The 16,581-nt window shown below is 35.2% G+C and overlaps 1 protein-coding gene across 2 annotated transcripts in view; it reads left to right on the top strand.

The window, feature by feature from the left end:
* CFAP95 (cilia and flagella associated protein 95) overlaps window positions 1-16,581 on the top strand; it is a 68,427-nt gene that overhangs the window by 29,318 nt on the left and 22,528 nt on the right. For both annotated transcript variants that reach the window (XM_007498568.2, XM_007498569.2), the window contains exon 2: window positions 10,949-11,060. In XM_007498568.2, the coding sequence (XP_007498630.1) occupies window positions 10,949-11,060 (112 nt within the window). The remainder of the gene's footprint in view (window positions 1-10,948; window positions 11,061-16,581) is intronic.

Genomic DNA, 16,581 nt, shown 5'->3' on the forward strand with positions numbered 1-16,581 from the left:
AGTAAAATAGTATAAAGGGAGAAAAGAAGCTGGTCCTGGATAGAGCCATATAGAACATCCACATAAGCTGGATGAAGACTCAGCAAAGGAGACTGTAAAAGCGTGGTCAGAGAAGTAGGGGAAGAACCAAGAAAAATTAGTGTCATAAAAACTAGGAAAGGGGCAGCTAGGTGACTCAGTGGATAGAGAGCCAGGGCTAGAAGCAGGAGGTTCTGGTTTGAAATCTGACCTCAAATATTCACTTCTTATAGCTGTGTGATCCTAGGCAAGTCATTTAACCCCAATTCCCTTGTCCTTGCTGCTTTTCTGCCTTGGAATCAATACTTAAGATCAATTCTAAGGCAAAAGATGAGGGTTTAAAAAAATAAAAAAGCTAGGAAGAAGAGACTTATGAAGAAAGTAATCAATTTTTTTTGGTTTGAATGTTGGAGACCAGGCCGATGGTGGTGCCACAAAAAGAAACTAACTGTAAAGTAAGATGGAAAGACAGCTAGGAGGATATATAATGAACCTAATTTTTTGACATGTTAATTTTGACCTAATTTTTTGACGTATTAATTTTGACCTTTGCAAATGCTTGGAGGTGGGAGAGAAGACTTAGTAAGGGAAAAACTACAAAATGGTTTGGCTGGAATACAGAGCTTAGGAACAGTAGAGGTAGTAACTAAAGCAATCTTTTCTAAAGGTTTGGCAGTTAAGAGGAGGAGAGAAGATAATATCTTGAGTGAGCAGGGGCACAGGAAGACTTTTTCTGGGAAGAGAGAAACCTTTCGAAGGGGCAGGAACAAGTAGTAATAATAGCAGAGCAGTAGCAGTAGCACCAGTGGCAAAGATGATAATAACAACACTAGGGTATTACATATGTGTATATATAATATATATATTATATGTAATTAAAGCATAACTTGTTTTATTACACTTTTCTTTATTGGGCTTCATAGATATTGCATTTCTTTTTTTACAAATTGAAGGTGCAGGGCAACCCTGTGTTGAGCAAGTTTATCAGTGCTATTTTTCCAACATGTGCTCACATTTTTTTTTCTGTGTCACATTCTGGTAGATCTGGTGATATTTCAGACTTTTTCATTATTATTATTATTATTATTATTATTTCTGTTATGGTGACCTGTGATCAGTGATCTTTGATGTCACACTCATAATTGTTCTAGGGCACCATGAACTCTGAACTTAATATTAGGCTGTGAACTTAATACATTTTGGGTGTGTTCTGACTACTCCCACAAGCCATTGCTCTCTCTCTCTCCATTTCCTTGGGCCTCTCTTTTTCTCTGAGGTACAACAATATTGAAGAATATTACATAAACTTAGTTGATAAAGCAGCATTAGGGCTTGAGAGGATTGTCTCCAATGTTGAAAGAAATTCTACTGTGGGTAAAATACTATTCAAATAGCATTATGTGCTGCGGAGAAATCTTTAGTGAAAGGAAGAGTCAATCCTTGCAACATTCATTGTTGTCTAATTTTAAGCAATTGCCACAGTCACTCCATCTGTCAGCAACCACTACCTTGAGTAGTCAAGCAGCCTTCAACATTGGGACAAGAGATTACAGTAACTCATGTGTTCCTATGGGATTCCATGTGTTTGAAAGTCTAGCACCTTCCTATCTTTTTCTATAAGAAGTTACAGCCTCTCTCCAAGATAACTTAATACCTATCAGATATGCCTCTTAAATAACAATTCATTAGCTACAAATAATACAGATATGCCTCTTAAATAACAAATATGAATAAATATGTTACTAGCTTGGTGAGACTCTGGTAGACCTATAAATGTTTCATTTTGATAGCCATTATTTCAATACAAATTCTTCTGCCACCACAGATATCATCAGCCTTTCTTTTGCTAAAGCTGTCAATTCTTCAGTCTCAGTATTTTTTTTTTATCAGTTCTAGAAACTGTTACGGTTCACTCCTTTCATAGTGATTATGATTTCTTGAGTGTTTCCTGGTATATTGAAGATGTAGTTTATACATGACTCTCATCTGCCAAAATTATATTTGTAAATGAAATATTAGTGGAATTAAACTCTATTGTTTTCTCTATGGGATCAATTACAAAATGTTCCTGAACATATGTTTTGGTTCTTGCTATACTGAGAAGCAATTTTACAATAGAAAGCATTTCCCGACTCTGTACCGAGAAGCCTGTGGCTATGCATTTTTCCTGTGGGATCTATATGTCTGTCTTACACATCAACCCTATCATGCTTGGATTAATAGGATTTTGATATTTCTGCATAGCAACTGTTGTAACTGTTTCCCATTGGTGGTTAAGACTGTGCTCTGACATTAAATCTTCATTGTACCAGTGACCAGCACCATGTCTAGGGGGAAAGAGACCCGTGGCTCTTCTTCCACTTGCTGGCAACAGAACTCATAGGTGCCAAAAGGCTAGCTAAGAGAATGAAGATGATAAGGTCTGGAGTAAAGTCCTAGGAGAAGACAGAGTAGGAGGGAGCAGTGACACAAGTGCAAGGGTTAACCTTGGCAAAAAAGAATGATTGTTTGATCCTCTGAAATTGGAGAGAAGCAAAGAATAGAAAGACAGACAAGTTTTGAATTGACAAAAAGAGATAAAGCAGTACAACAGAAATGGCCTCAGTTGTTTTGTATCTCATTTTTTCAAGTAGGCGATTTTTCATAATTTTTTCTTTTTCACATTGTGATTTGCTCACAATTATGTTTAAAAATGCAGAATTCCAAAATTTGATTTTTATAAATCTATAAAATTGGAAAATTGTTCTGTTGATCTCACAAAATGATTGTGAGAGAAGAAAGCATTTAAAGAGTTATTTAAGTTTGAATTATTATAATGCATTCACAGAATGTTTAATACCAGTGTGTTAACTGGTGGGATTGAATTTTTCTCAAAATTTTCACCTAAGGTGTGAGAAGTTATTTAGTTATCTTTAAAATTAACACAAAATTCAATTTATATGTTAACCTGATTGTATTCTTTATTAAGAGACTTTACTTTCAATTTCTATTTGCATAGAAACTGGTATTCTTTTCTCAAAGTGAATTATACTGATTATGAAGGTTACTTATTGTTTAGAAACTGAAGGTCATTTCTTATTTAATGAAAGTGCAGTGGTCATAGAACCAGAAAAGTAAGATTAAAAGGGATATTACTTTTGACCCAATAATCCTGCTACTAGGTTTATTTCCTAAGGTGATCAAGGAAAACAGAAAAGAAGCTATATGTCTTAAAATATTTATAGCAGCTCTTTGTGTGGTGGCAAAGAACAGGAAATGAAGGGATATCCATCAATTGGGGAATGGTTGAGCAAAGTGTGATATGATTGTAATGGAGTACTATTGTGTTGTAAGAAATGGCAAACAAGATGATCACAAAAAACCTGGAAAGACTTATATGTAGTGATTCAAAGTGAAGTGAGCAGAACCAGGAGAACATTGTGCTTAGTAACAATAAAATATGATGACCAATTATGAATGATTTTACTATTATCAACAAGGCAAGGATTCAGGACAACTCCAAGGGACTCATGATGGAAAAAGGCTACCCACTGCCATAGAAGGAATAGATGGAGTATGAATGTGGATTGAAACATATCATTTTTCACTTTAATTCCTCCATGAATTTTTCTCTAATGTAAGTAATGTACCTTACTTAATAAAATGATAAATAGGAAAATAGGTATATGTTAATATATGCACAATCTACATTATGTCACCTGCCTTCTTGGGAAGGGGAGAGGGATTGGAGGGAGGGGGGAAAGAATGAAACATATTTTTGGACATAGCTAATGTGAAAATTTGTTCCTCTTGGATAAGCATATTTATTTTAATTTATTAATATTTATAACAAATAATATTTATTATATTATTTTTGTGTTACATATACAATTTTTTAAATGGTAGCAAAAAAAGTACCATGAAAGCATCTGATTTCTATTTTATTATTTTTGAGGATATATTATCTCATCAAAGAGGACATTCTCTCCATTAGTACAAATCATAACTTTTTCTTGTGTGATATTTTTCTATGCCCTCCCATAAATTCTTCAATGGAGAATCAATGCATTAAAGGCTTTCATCTAGGTCTCTTCACATTTGGTGAATACCACCAAAGCACATAGCCCCAAAAAAGAGGTATAGCCCTGATATACTCTCCTGATATGCTGGAATCATTAAAATGATTTTGTCAGTAATTTTCAAATTCTAATATTGGGGACTCCATGGAAGTTCAGGTGGGTTTCTGGGGCTGACAGATTTCCATGTTTACTATAGATATTATTAGGACTACTAAGTGGCCACTCTGGACATGTGTATGTTTGTATGTGTATTGGGAAAGGGCTATTGTTTTAGGGTAGATAACAGAGATCTAGTACCATCAGAGCAGTTAAAAGGATTTAAAAACAGTAGCGACAATACAGCCCAGGTGCACAAACCTAAACCCTTCCAATCCAATCCAATCCAATAAATGTTTATTTAGCCATATATATGCTAAGTATTGTGCTAAGAGTTGGGAATACAACTAATAAAAAGATAGTCTCTGCTCTCAAGGAGCTTACAATCCAAAGGGGAAGATAATACACAAAAGGAGGCAGGAAAGTGGGGGATGGAGACATAACTGGCAGTACCCAATATAGGGGTATCTTGTTCTGTGAAACTGAAACTAGGTAGAGCAGTAGATGCAAAGAGGACACATACATTCCTTTCAGATGTATGTACCTAAGTAGACATGCACTTTGTGACCTAATCAAGTTTGGCATAGTTTTTAATCATCATATGTGTAGTAGTTGGACTGTGATCCAATTTAGTTCTTAAAATAGGTGATGATACCAAGTAAATTGGGCCACAAACTTCTTCCTCACTCCCTATATGAAATCTTATCATGCTAATCAACTCAGTTTTTGAGATTCAACATGTCAACTCCCTTCGGTTGGAGGGCTAAGAGGCTGAAGCTCTAAATTCTTCCTTTCAAAGTCTTCCTTTATCAAGAGAGGACTAGGATCTGAACTTTCCAGGTAACTCTTTACCTTCTATCAGCAGTTCTACTTAGTTTTGACTTCACAGCACAGAAAATCATGCTCCCTGGTCCTCCCTCCACCCCTACTTCTTCCCCCTCTCTTCTTAATTTTTCTTATTTATAGTCCCAGGGTTTAGCACAATGCCTGGTACACAGTAGGCGCTTAATAAATGTTTATTGAATAGAATTGAATTGAACTGAAGAAGTAGTTTTGACATTGATACTTGAAAATTTCCAGTGGAGGAAATTCACAGAGGTATTAGGACTAGGGAAGGTCATTGGGTTCTTTGATCCATTGGGAAATTTGCCACAGGTTGGTTATTTTAGAGGATGATGGTAACACTTGTATTATTCTAAGAAAGCCATGGTGGAATAGATATTGTTGATAGGATGACACAGGTAAGGATTGAGCAAAGGGAGTGGCTCAGCTGTGGTTAAATGGATGTCTCAAGGGATTCTATAGGGAAGGGGGGAAAGAAGGTAGAGGTTAAGGTTGGTCAGGGGACTGGCGAGGGTGGTGTAGCCCTTGTGGAAATGTACCAGAAAAGGGCGGAGGGTCACTTCCCTCTTCCCCCACTCTTATCAGATTAGCTGTTCACCCTCAAACAGGGACCAAAGATTGGGAGGACCAGAATCTATAAGTGAGTTTTTGTTAAATCTCAGAAGGTTGTATTTCAACAACCTGGGCAAGGAGTTAGGATACTTGAATCTTTGCTCCTGCTCAGACATGAATGCTGGGTCTCTAGTTTTTCCTTGAATTCAGTCTCTATGGTACCTTCTAGCTCCAGTCTTTTAGTCTCTGATATTTAGGTTCATTTGATTCCATCTCAGTTTAGAGGAAATTTCAGTATGAGTGTTCTTTTTTGATTTGGGAGAAGTCACTTCCTTATATAGAATTTTATTCTCTGCTTCTGTATAATCGATTGGACTAAATGCCACCAGATATCTTTCAACTCTAACATTCTATAGTAATATTTTGCCTATTTTGGGGGTGGGATAGCCTGAGGAAATGAGTCAGAGAAATTGGCTTCCAGCCAGTGTTTAGCCTCCTTCCCTGAAATGTCTATCAGTTTACTATAATCCCCCTTCCCTATCCTAGGAATTAGATGCTAAGTATGAAGAAACAACTGAATTTAGGACCTAATTATTAAGACTAAGTAAACTTCCACCTCTTCTCTATAGTAGCTTCTGTAGCAACAACCTCTTGGTGGTCTGTGGGGTCTCTCTCTTCTTAGGGGGTTGGAATCTGCCTTTCCTACCCTCAAATCCCAACTGAGAATACTTTTCATAACCACTTTTCACAGGTGATATTGTTAATGCTTGCCCTAGATGCAAAAATTCCTAGTTACAGCTATTTCACTGTTGAGATAGATGACATCATTTAACTTAGTGAGATTTATCATACTAATCCAGATGTTCAGATAGATGTTCCTTCTAGTTTGACCTAAGCTGCTTTTATTGTTTGAGCTTAGTTCAGGTTTTTTTCTGATACTTATTTCTGACTTATTTTGTAGCTTCAGTTTATTCATGGGATGTAATTCACATTTATCATATATGAGACAGAAAAATAAGGCCTTTTAAAAAATTTGAAGATGAGAAGTTTCCCCTCCCTCCAGGATATATATATATATATTATGGCAGTCTTTGTTGGTTTGATAAATCTGTCATTGAAATGATATTTTCCTGACATCTGCTTCATTTATTTGTGATATCTTTTAAAGATGACAGTCAAAAGCTTATTCTGCTTCTTTGGTTCTATTTGTTTTGGGCTTCTAATATGTTAGGGAATTGCTCACTCTCCAGAGTAATTTTTCTGAAGCCTTGGATAGCAGATGTCTACCAGAGCCTAATAAAAAAAAGCATTATTCTCATCTCATTTAAAGGCAGTTTAGAGCAGAAAGTAAAATATAGATTTAGAAATTCTTAATCTCAATTAATAATTCTAAAATGCGAAATCACATATACTGCAATATTAGGCCATAAATTTCAACACATCTAAAAAACCTGCTCAGAAGAACTAGAGATTCTAATGCCATTTTTTCATTCTTCTAATTTCAAAATTAGATCAGACAAAAAATCCTGATTAGGACATCAATGTTATGCATATTTATGCTAAAAGTTTTCCCATTTATCAGGAAGATCCAAATTCCTCTTGAGGAAAAAAAATCTGTATTATTAAAAAACTAGATATAAATATTTATAAATTCTTCCTTGTTAATGCCTTTTTTGACAGTGAGCAGAGTTACTCTTTATTTTATAGGTAAATTTGAAAGCTTCAGTTTTCAGCATTTGAACTATTAAGATGACAGAGAGAAAATACATAGATTAGTTTTCACTGTGTGAGTTGCTTTGGGACAAGGGGAGTGTGAAGGCAAGAATAAGACATGTGACCTGTCCTCTGGGAGAAAGCCAAAGCAGTCACATCATTCACTGTTCTTTAATTATGAAACTTATTTCAGACCAAACTCAACTCAATAAATGTTTATTGAACTCCTCCTACTATATGCAAGGCACTGTGCTAGGTGCTAGGGATAAAGGATGGAAATTAAATAGTCTCTGCCCTTAGGGAACTTAAAGTGGTATTGTAACATGTGCACAAGTAAGTAAATCTGCTGTAATACAAAGTAGTTTCAAAAGAGAGATAACTAATAAGTTGTGGAGAGGATCAGAAGGACCTCCATATAGGAGATGGTACATTGTGGGGAAGAATGGAAGGGGAAAAATTTTATTAAGCATTGTGCTAAGTGCTTTATGAACATTATCTCACAGAAAACTTTCTATGTACACATGTGTATCTATATATACATGGATATGTATAGCTCATGGTCATTAGACAGTATAAAGTATATATATTTATATAAACATAAATTTCAATGTCTAGTTTGAACCAATGTGTATATATATGTACATATATAATAAATACAAAATCCCATAGTAAATTATGACCATATCATAAATCACACATATACAAATCATTTATATATAGGGATATACAATTTAATATATTGTTTTATATTTGTATATAGATACTGTCAATATAATTTCCTATATTATTTCATATAATTATATACACATATTTCTATGTAATTTGATATATTATTTGGTTATCATTTACTGTTACATATGTATATGTAATTATATACCCTCACATAATTATACTGTTTGGTTATTTTGTTACAAGCTAAGATTTTCTTGGGGAGATTGGTAAAAGTAAACAACTGGTGGTAGCCTGTGAACAAATTTTTGACCAAGTATTGACTCATGGGGTACCTTAAATTTGGGGGTAGCTTTTTGGAGAGCCTCTGTAAAGAGAGAAGGGACTATTATTTCACTCAAAACTCATCTCTCCTTACTTTTTTTTTATTTTGGTAGCACTACCATCTTCCCAGTCATCCAGGCTCATAACCTTGGAGGCATCCTTTACTCTTTCTTCTTCCTTCACCTTCTTTGTCCACTTAATTGCTAACTTGCCTTTGCCTTATTTATGAGGTTCACACATCTCTAGTTTAGACTTCTGTCACCTCTAACTTGGACAATTGCAGTAGCCTCCTCATTGGCATTCCTATCTTCAGTGTCTCCCATCTCACAATACATACTCCATATATGAACCAAATTGAGCATCATAAAATACTGCTGTGACTGTGGTAACAAATAAAAAATCCTTAATGGCCCCAGAAGCCTAGCCATATACATAAAGATTATGCACACAAACGTAAACACACATGTGTATATTCATATATACATATAATACAAATATGCATTTATCCATGCTATGACTGGCTCCTGAAGCTAATGATTGCTCTATATTCATGCATATGCTTATACACATGGTTACATTATTGTATTGGCATGTTCTAATCAGGTACAATGAAGATCTTTTCACTTATTTGTCTTTATTTCTGTAAGGAATGTTTTGTGGTGCTATTCACGTAAGTCCCGAGTATTGTTAGTTGTTAGGTTGACTTTCACATCCTTGATATATTTTGCAGCTATTTTGAAGGGATTTCCTCTACCTCCCACCTTCTGTGAAGTTTGTTAATAATGCAGAGTGTGGCTAATTTTTGTTAATTTTACATCCAGATACTCTACTGGTTTATTTCAGTTAAATTTTTTGGTTGTATCTTCATAGAGTCCTCTTAAGTAAACCATCATATCATCATATCATCTACAAGAGATAATTTGATTTCCTTTTTGCCTGTGCTTATTCCAGTTTTTTTTTTTTCTTGTTTTGCTGTTATAGCTAGAGTTTCTAGAACTGTATCAGATAATGTGACTTTGGGATGTGTGTGATGGTCTTTTGGTGCTTTTTTATATAGTTCAGGTAGTCTGACTTATACTGATTTTTCCTTGCTAGGAAAACAACCACCACAGAAAAAAAAGCCTGTTTTCTTTCTGTTTATTATTTCCTGTTACTACTTAGTGGTTACGGAAAGCTTTGTGAGAATTACTTTAGGACCTTCTGTTATTCTGATGGATTCATCTTGCTATTAAGGATCACACACAAATACATATAGTAATGGTTTTGATGCATTTATATCTTAGACAATTTTTATAATCCAACTTTATAAAGAAATGATCATTTTTATTTAAATTGCCAATTTCACATTACCATTTTTCTGTTTTTAGAATTTAGTTCCAAGGTTCAGTCTATATTACTAGGTAATTAAAATTTTATTCCAGAAATATGTCACTAGCCCCATTATCATATTGCAGCAGCATGGTTTTTGAGTTGGGAGGATGATAAGGCCAGGATTCGGCCAGCAAAACCCTGACCTGGGGGGTCCTATGAGGGGCCTGAGAAGTCCTGGTTTGTTCAGGTAAGGAGGAGGCAAGGATCATAAGAAAGATGGATGAATCAAAAGGACTGGTGGTATTCAATGGCACCAATGGTGACTTTATTGAAGGAAGGGATGATATTGATAGGAATCTATGGTTGCTATGCAAACATATCCATCCACATGGTTAGAGGCGATGTTTTCATAGTAACAAATAGCCAAGCATAGAGAGTCTTGAGGAGAACAATGCGTCCTGTCAAGGTACTGATCTATGGGGTTCAATCTGCAAGGTGACTGGAGGATTCAGGGGTATCCATAAGAAACATGAAAACCTACTCAAGATGACGTCTCTTCTGCTAGAGTTTCCAGGGATATAGTACACAAAGCTATCCTAGGTTTATTCCTAAGTCACTCAGGCTTATTCAGTGCACTTAGGCCTATTCAATGGACTATGATGCCTTTATCTAGGGGTCCAACAAGTTAAGGGTCTATCAGGAGGAAAGAGTTTAAATCTTCCTAGACTACTAGTTGTGTGGCCTTGAATAAATCACTGAACCTCTTATCCTCAGTTTCCCCATTTATAAAATCTAGAACTGTTTTCATGGAGCTATTTTAAGGAAGGCACTTTGTAAACCTTAAAGCACAATATAAATGAGTTACTCTTCTTTCTTCACCAAAGTTTCCCCCCTCCATCTCATCATGTTTCTGTGACTTTGGGTTTTTGCAGGCAATGCTAGCATAATATAAAATGCTGGCAGGTCCTCTATTGTGGGAAGTCTGGGTACAGTGATGAGCTATATGATTTTTCATCTAAGGACTGGCCTAATTAACTTTGGGGAGGCTCATTACCAGCTTGCAATGGAGCAATTCATTTTTTTGGCCACAAAACATTATGAATTGCGTCTACTAAGTCATGGAAGAATTATGATCTGCATTGGTGGAAGAAATATCTTCCACTGATCTTTGAAGTATTATTATTATTAAGTTAGGAATCTGGATGATGATTATTTAATGAAAAAATAAAACAAAAGGATATTTTAGAATTAAAGCAATAGTGCCAAAGAGTTCCACACTTTTCAGTAATTTTAAGTCATTTCAGAAGGGAGAATAATAAACAGAATTTATTTCTTAATAAATATTCATAATTTTTTTTCTAAAGGCATGTTGACAGAGAAGGATATCCCAAAGATTATGATATAAATCAAATTCCTTTTGGCTCCAAAAATCTATGCAATTCAAGTTACCTGAGATATGGAAATGAGGATACTATGGTAAGTAACTTGTACTAAAAAATCTTATGTAAATATTTAATTATCAAGCATTTATTTTTTATGCTTTCTACACCCTACCACTGAAAACAGCAACAAAAGAATTAAAAAGCTCTTGTAACAGATAAACATTAAGCAAAACAAATTCCCATATTTCATGTGAGCAGCATTCTTCATCATTGTCACCACCATTATTTGGCATAGACCTAGAAATACTAGCTAAAACAATAAGGGAAGATAAAATTATAGTAATACTCATAGACAAAGATGTAATTTTAGAACATTTGTTTTAATAATCTTCAACACGGGAATAAAAAGGTAGAACCTTATTATGTCATGATTATTCATGGATTTTTACTCATTTTGGATCAAATAATGTAATCTATAAACATAATTACCACATAAAGGAAATATGGAGGAAAGCCTTGATGAACTGGGATGCTAGGGGAATTGGATGTTCTGATTGATTTAATTTTTGCATTAACTTAGAACCCATTAGGGACTAAGAAACTTCATGAACCAAGAAGCCCAACAGAAACCTAGAACCTCACAATAATCCTAGAATATTGTTAGCTATGGTATTTAATGAGAAAATTTTGTTTTGATTTTTTTGTTGTTGAGCATTCTGATAAAAATGAATAGCTGATGTCCCCTATTAGTAAGAGTATACAAAATGTAAATTAATGTTTCTCAGGTGATTAAATTTCTTTATACAGGAGTAAAGAAATGCAGAGGTAGTGTGGAAAATAAGAGCTAAGGAAGGGTGTGTAATTCTCCTAAAGCATAATTCTCCAAAGCATACTCAGGCATTGTTCAATATTCATTCATTCAACAAATATTTATTGAATATTTACTCTGCATTGTGCTAGGGACTATAAGGATGAACAAGATGTAATTCCTGCCTTCAGGATGGATATGATCTAATAATAACAATAGTACCAACAAAGCAGTAAACTCATTTCTAGGACAAATACAAGAAACAACAAATCATCATTTTTTTCTTCCTTATAAAGATATTTTATTTTACCAATTATTCATAGTAAAAATTTTCCACATAAGTTCTCAAAAGTCAGATGATCCAAATTGGCTCCCTCCTTCCCTCCCCTTCCCAGAGATGTTAAGCAATTTAGTCTGGGTAATACATATATTATCATACAAAACTTATTTTCATATTGTTCATTTTTTAAGAGAATAATCATACAAAATAAAAACCCCCAAATCAACTAAAGTTTAAAAAATGGTATTCTTTGATCTGCATTCCAATTCCAGCAATTCTTTCTTTAGAAATAGACAGCATACTTTGTATTAAGTCCTTTAGAATTTTCCTGGATTACCATATTGTTGAGAGTAGCTAGTCTTTCACAGTTGATCATTCCACAATATTACATTTAATGTGTGTACAGTGTTCTCTTGGTTCTGCTTATTTCACTCTGCATCAGTTCATGTAAGCCTTTCCAGCTCTTTCTGAAATCATCTCATTCATTTCTTACAGCAAAATAGTATTCTGTCACCCTCATATACCACAATCTGTTCAGCCTTTCCCCAATAGATGGACATCCCCTTAATTTCCAATTCTTTGCTGCAATGAAAAGGGATGCTATAAATAGTTTTGTACAAGTAGGTCCTTCTCCCCTACCCCATTTTTAATCTCTTTGGGATACAGACCTAGTCCTTATATTGCTGAGTCAAATGGTATGTACTGTTTTCTAGCCCTTTGGGCATAATTAGCTCCAAATTTTCCCCCAGAATAGTTGGATCAGTTCACAACTTCACCAACAATGCATTAGTGTTCCAATTTTGCCACATCCTCTCCAATATTTATCACTTTCATTTACTATTATATTGACCAATTTAGTCATGAGGTGATACCTCAGAATTGTTTTAATTTACATTTCCCAAATAAAGAATCATTTGGAATGTTTTTTTACATTATTATTGATAGCTTTGATTTCTTCATCTGAAAACTGATTGTTTATATCTTTTGACCATTTGTCAGTTGTGAGATGGTTTGTGTTCTTATAAATTTGACTTCACTCTCTATGGTTGAGAAATTTATTATAAACATTTTTACCAGTTTACAACAAACCATTGTTAATGCAGTCTTTGGTTGCATGTTGGGGATCAGAGAGATGATAGTTCTTATGTACTTTTCTCTGGCCAGACCCTACCAAGGCACCATATTTTAGGAAGAACATTCTTAAGCTGGAGAGTATCTGAATTGGTCAACCATGATGGTAAAGGAAATCTAGATCATACCATAGAAGAGATCATTCTTCTTTAGGTATGAACTGAACAAGATGGATATCAAAATCCCTTCTGGTTCTGATGTAGTTTGAGTGTCACTTTATTCTGTAGACAATGGGGAGCAGCTAAAGATTTTTTTGAGTAGGAAGTTATGCTTTAGGAATGTTTAGGTAGAATAAATCCTTGATAGTAGGTATTTTTGTTTGTTTGTTTTGCCTCTCCTTGGTGGGAAATGATAAAATCTTATCCAAATGCTCAAACAAATATGGGATCCTATCGGTTTCCCTCCAGTGATATAGACAGTAATCTACCTATGACTATCTATCCTATGTGCCTCATGTCTGTAAGTTCTTAAGTTCCCCACAGAAGTTCTACCCAATGTGCTAATGACATTCCTCATTTTCTCCTGACATCATCCATTAGAATCCATTTGCCATCTTTCACCTTTACCGTGTGACTAGCCCATCTTCTCTTCCCAGATCTCTTCCAGGAGACCTGAAAAAAGTAATGCCCAAAGGAGAACTTCTGGGAGCTCTCACCCTTTATAAGGAATCCCTCTTCAACTTGAACTTTGTGTTGAATTTCCTCCATTTTTGGTTAGCATGCCTTGCTTTGATATGCTATGCTTGATATTTATGTTCAGAAGGTGTTTGAAAAATATTATCTTCGCCTAGAGACAGGAGGTCCTGGGTTCAAATTTGATCTCAGCTACTTCCTAGCTATGTGATCCTAGGCAAGTCACTTAACCCCCATTGCTTAGCCCTTAATATTCTTCTGCCTTGGAGCCAATACACAGTATTAATTCTAAGATAGAAGAAGGTAAGGGTTAAAAAATAATCAAATGAGATATACTACTTTTTTGTGTGTCTTCATATTTAAGATTGTGACTAAAAATTATAATCCATCAAGTTTTTCTTCTTTAACCATCAGAGGCAAATATTCCCTCAGCCAAAATGAGGGAAATGTCAAAGGTTAACAGATTTCTTAATGGCTTTTGTGATGTTTATAATTGTCTTGAAACATCAAGATTATGGAAGGGTGATATATACCTAAAAGTGACTTTGCAATGTTCTGTCCCAAAAAGGTCTGCATGCCCTGAAGATGCCCATGATTTCTTTTATATTATTGATGTTACATCTGAGTACATTCCAAAAGACTGACAGTATATTTCTTGTGCTGGTCAGATTCCCACATTGTCCCATCATCCCTTCCCCTTTTTATTGAAACACTACATAAGTCCGTACCCTCCTCCAGTCTCTTTGGGGGTGTGGGGCCTTGGTCCCCCCCCCCCCAATCCCTCCATCCCATGTTTATTTTTGAATTCTCTCAATGGAAATAAACATCTATGCTACAGAATTTTATGCATGATTGGTTTATTAGAGTAACATAAATGTTGCTTGCCTGGTTTTAAGGTTGAAGGATAATGTATGTGAAGAAGGTGATCTAGAAAAGATAACATGCATTGTATGTGTGTATGTGATAACAGTACCAATAACTATTGTAAGAGAAGAAGGGTTAAAATATATCAAGGACATTTGTATCTGGAACAGCTCAGGCCAATGATGAGACTGAGACATTAGATGGATGGATACACTTGAGATGGCTGTGAAAAACAGAGGGAGCACTTTAGGTGACTCCTAATTCATTTTCTGCAAAGAAAAGGACAAGAATCACACAGAAGGTATAGAGGGATTGCTTTCCATTCGAATGGAAGAAGGTCCAGTACTGATGAGATCTCAAGTATATCAGGAGAGTTTGAAATCTCAGAATCTCATGAATCACAGAGGATTAGAGGTGGAAGAGACTTCAGAGATTATCTAGCTGGATGCTTTTATTGGCTCTGATTTAATCTGATTTAATCAAGACCTGAAACTGAGGTCTTGAGACCTTTAGTGACTTGCCTAAGGTCACTTGATAGAGTAGCCTAGCTGGGATCCAGACTTAGGTCCAATGACCTTTCATTGTGCCACACCTTAAAACTGTTTATTTATTTATTTTGAATTCCAAATCTTCCTCCTTCTCTGTTCCTCCCCCCTCCTTCATCATGAAGGCAAGTGACATGATTATATAAATAAAGTAATTTAAAACATATTTCCATATTAGCTATGGAAAATAAAAAAGCAAGAAAATGAAAAAAAGTGTGCTTCAATTTGTTTTCAGAGTTTATCTGTTCTCTCTCTGGAAATAGATAACATTTTTCATCTTTTGGAATTGTCTTGGATCATTGCACTGATCAGAGTAGACAAGTCTTTTATAGCAGATCATCATTACAATATTGCTGCTGCTATGTACAATGTTCTCCTGGTTTTGCATCAGTTGATATAAGTATGCTCTCACCTGAAAGTGCTGGAACCTGGGAGCAGAGCCACAATTATTTGGGATGGGCTTGACGCTCAACTCAACCTTGAGGAATCACTTGTGCTAGACTCAGAAAAGTCTAGCAGAAATCTCTGATTTTCTAGGACAAAACATTTTAGACCCTGATCTACTATGGAGGTTTTGCTATGAATGGAAAAAATAAACAACTTAATTTTTTGCAGAAACCTTACTGACTCTTTATTGGAGTTTGGCAGGAGAGGGAGGACCGAACCTCTTGATTGGGTGCTGGGCATGGGGTATCATGCAGGAACTATGGATGAGTGCATGGGTTTTAGAATGCTGGTTATATTGATGTTATTTGCATTTATTAATTTCTGATTTAAAAACTTTGTGTCAGAATTCCTGTGCAAGAAGTGGCTGCATTACCAAGGTTATAATGTTGGGGATTAGGCAGTTCATAATTTTTCTGTATTCTGCCTTGGTTTTGAAGAAGCAATGGGGCAAGGAACATAGTGGAATAGTGTATCTTAAAATAGGATAGAAATCAATCTAGGCTTTGGTTGAGTAAGTCATGACAAATCCCTAATGAGAAAAAGAATACCACTATTTAAGGGTAGAGCCAATGGATGAGTGACAACCAACTTTGTGAAGGCCTAACAGACAATTAGGAGCCCCTGAGAGCTGTCTGATATTGGAAAGGTGTAGCTGACCATTTGATTTATGAACATTTCCTAGTCACATAACTGAATTAGAGTAAGACCTTGGTGACAGCATCTTCTACAATGTCAGGTAACAAATATCAGTGAATTTTGATTAATATATAAGTGAATGATGGCATTTAATAAAGGTTCATGATTCCAAATATAATACAATTTAGACTCGAAGATGCAACATGAAGTAATGGAGAGAGATGAATTTGGAGTTAGAAGCACTTGGGTTAAAATCCTACCTCAGATATATG

This window comes from Monodelphis domestica, chromosome 7 (assembly GCF_027887165.1).
Source record: "Monodelphis domestica isolate mMonDom1 chromosome 7, mMonDom1.pri, whole genome shotgun sequence".
In the NCBI taxonomy this organism is placed as follows: domain Eukaryota; kingdom Metazoa; phylum Chordata; class Mammalia; order Didelphimorphia; family Didelphidae; genus Monodelphis; species Monodelphis domestica.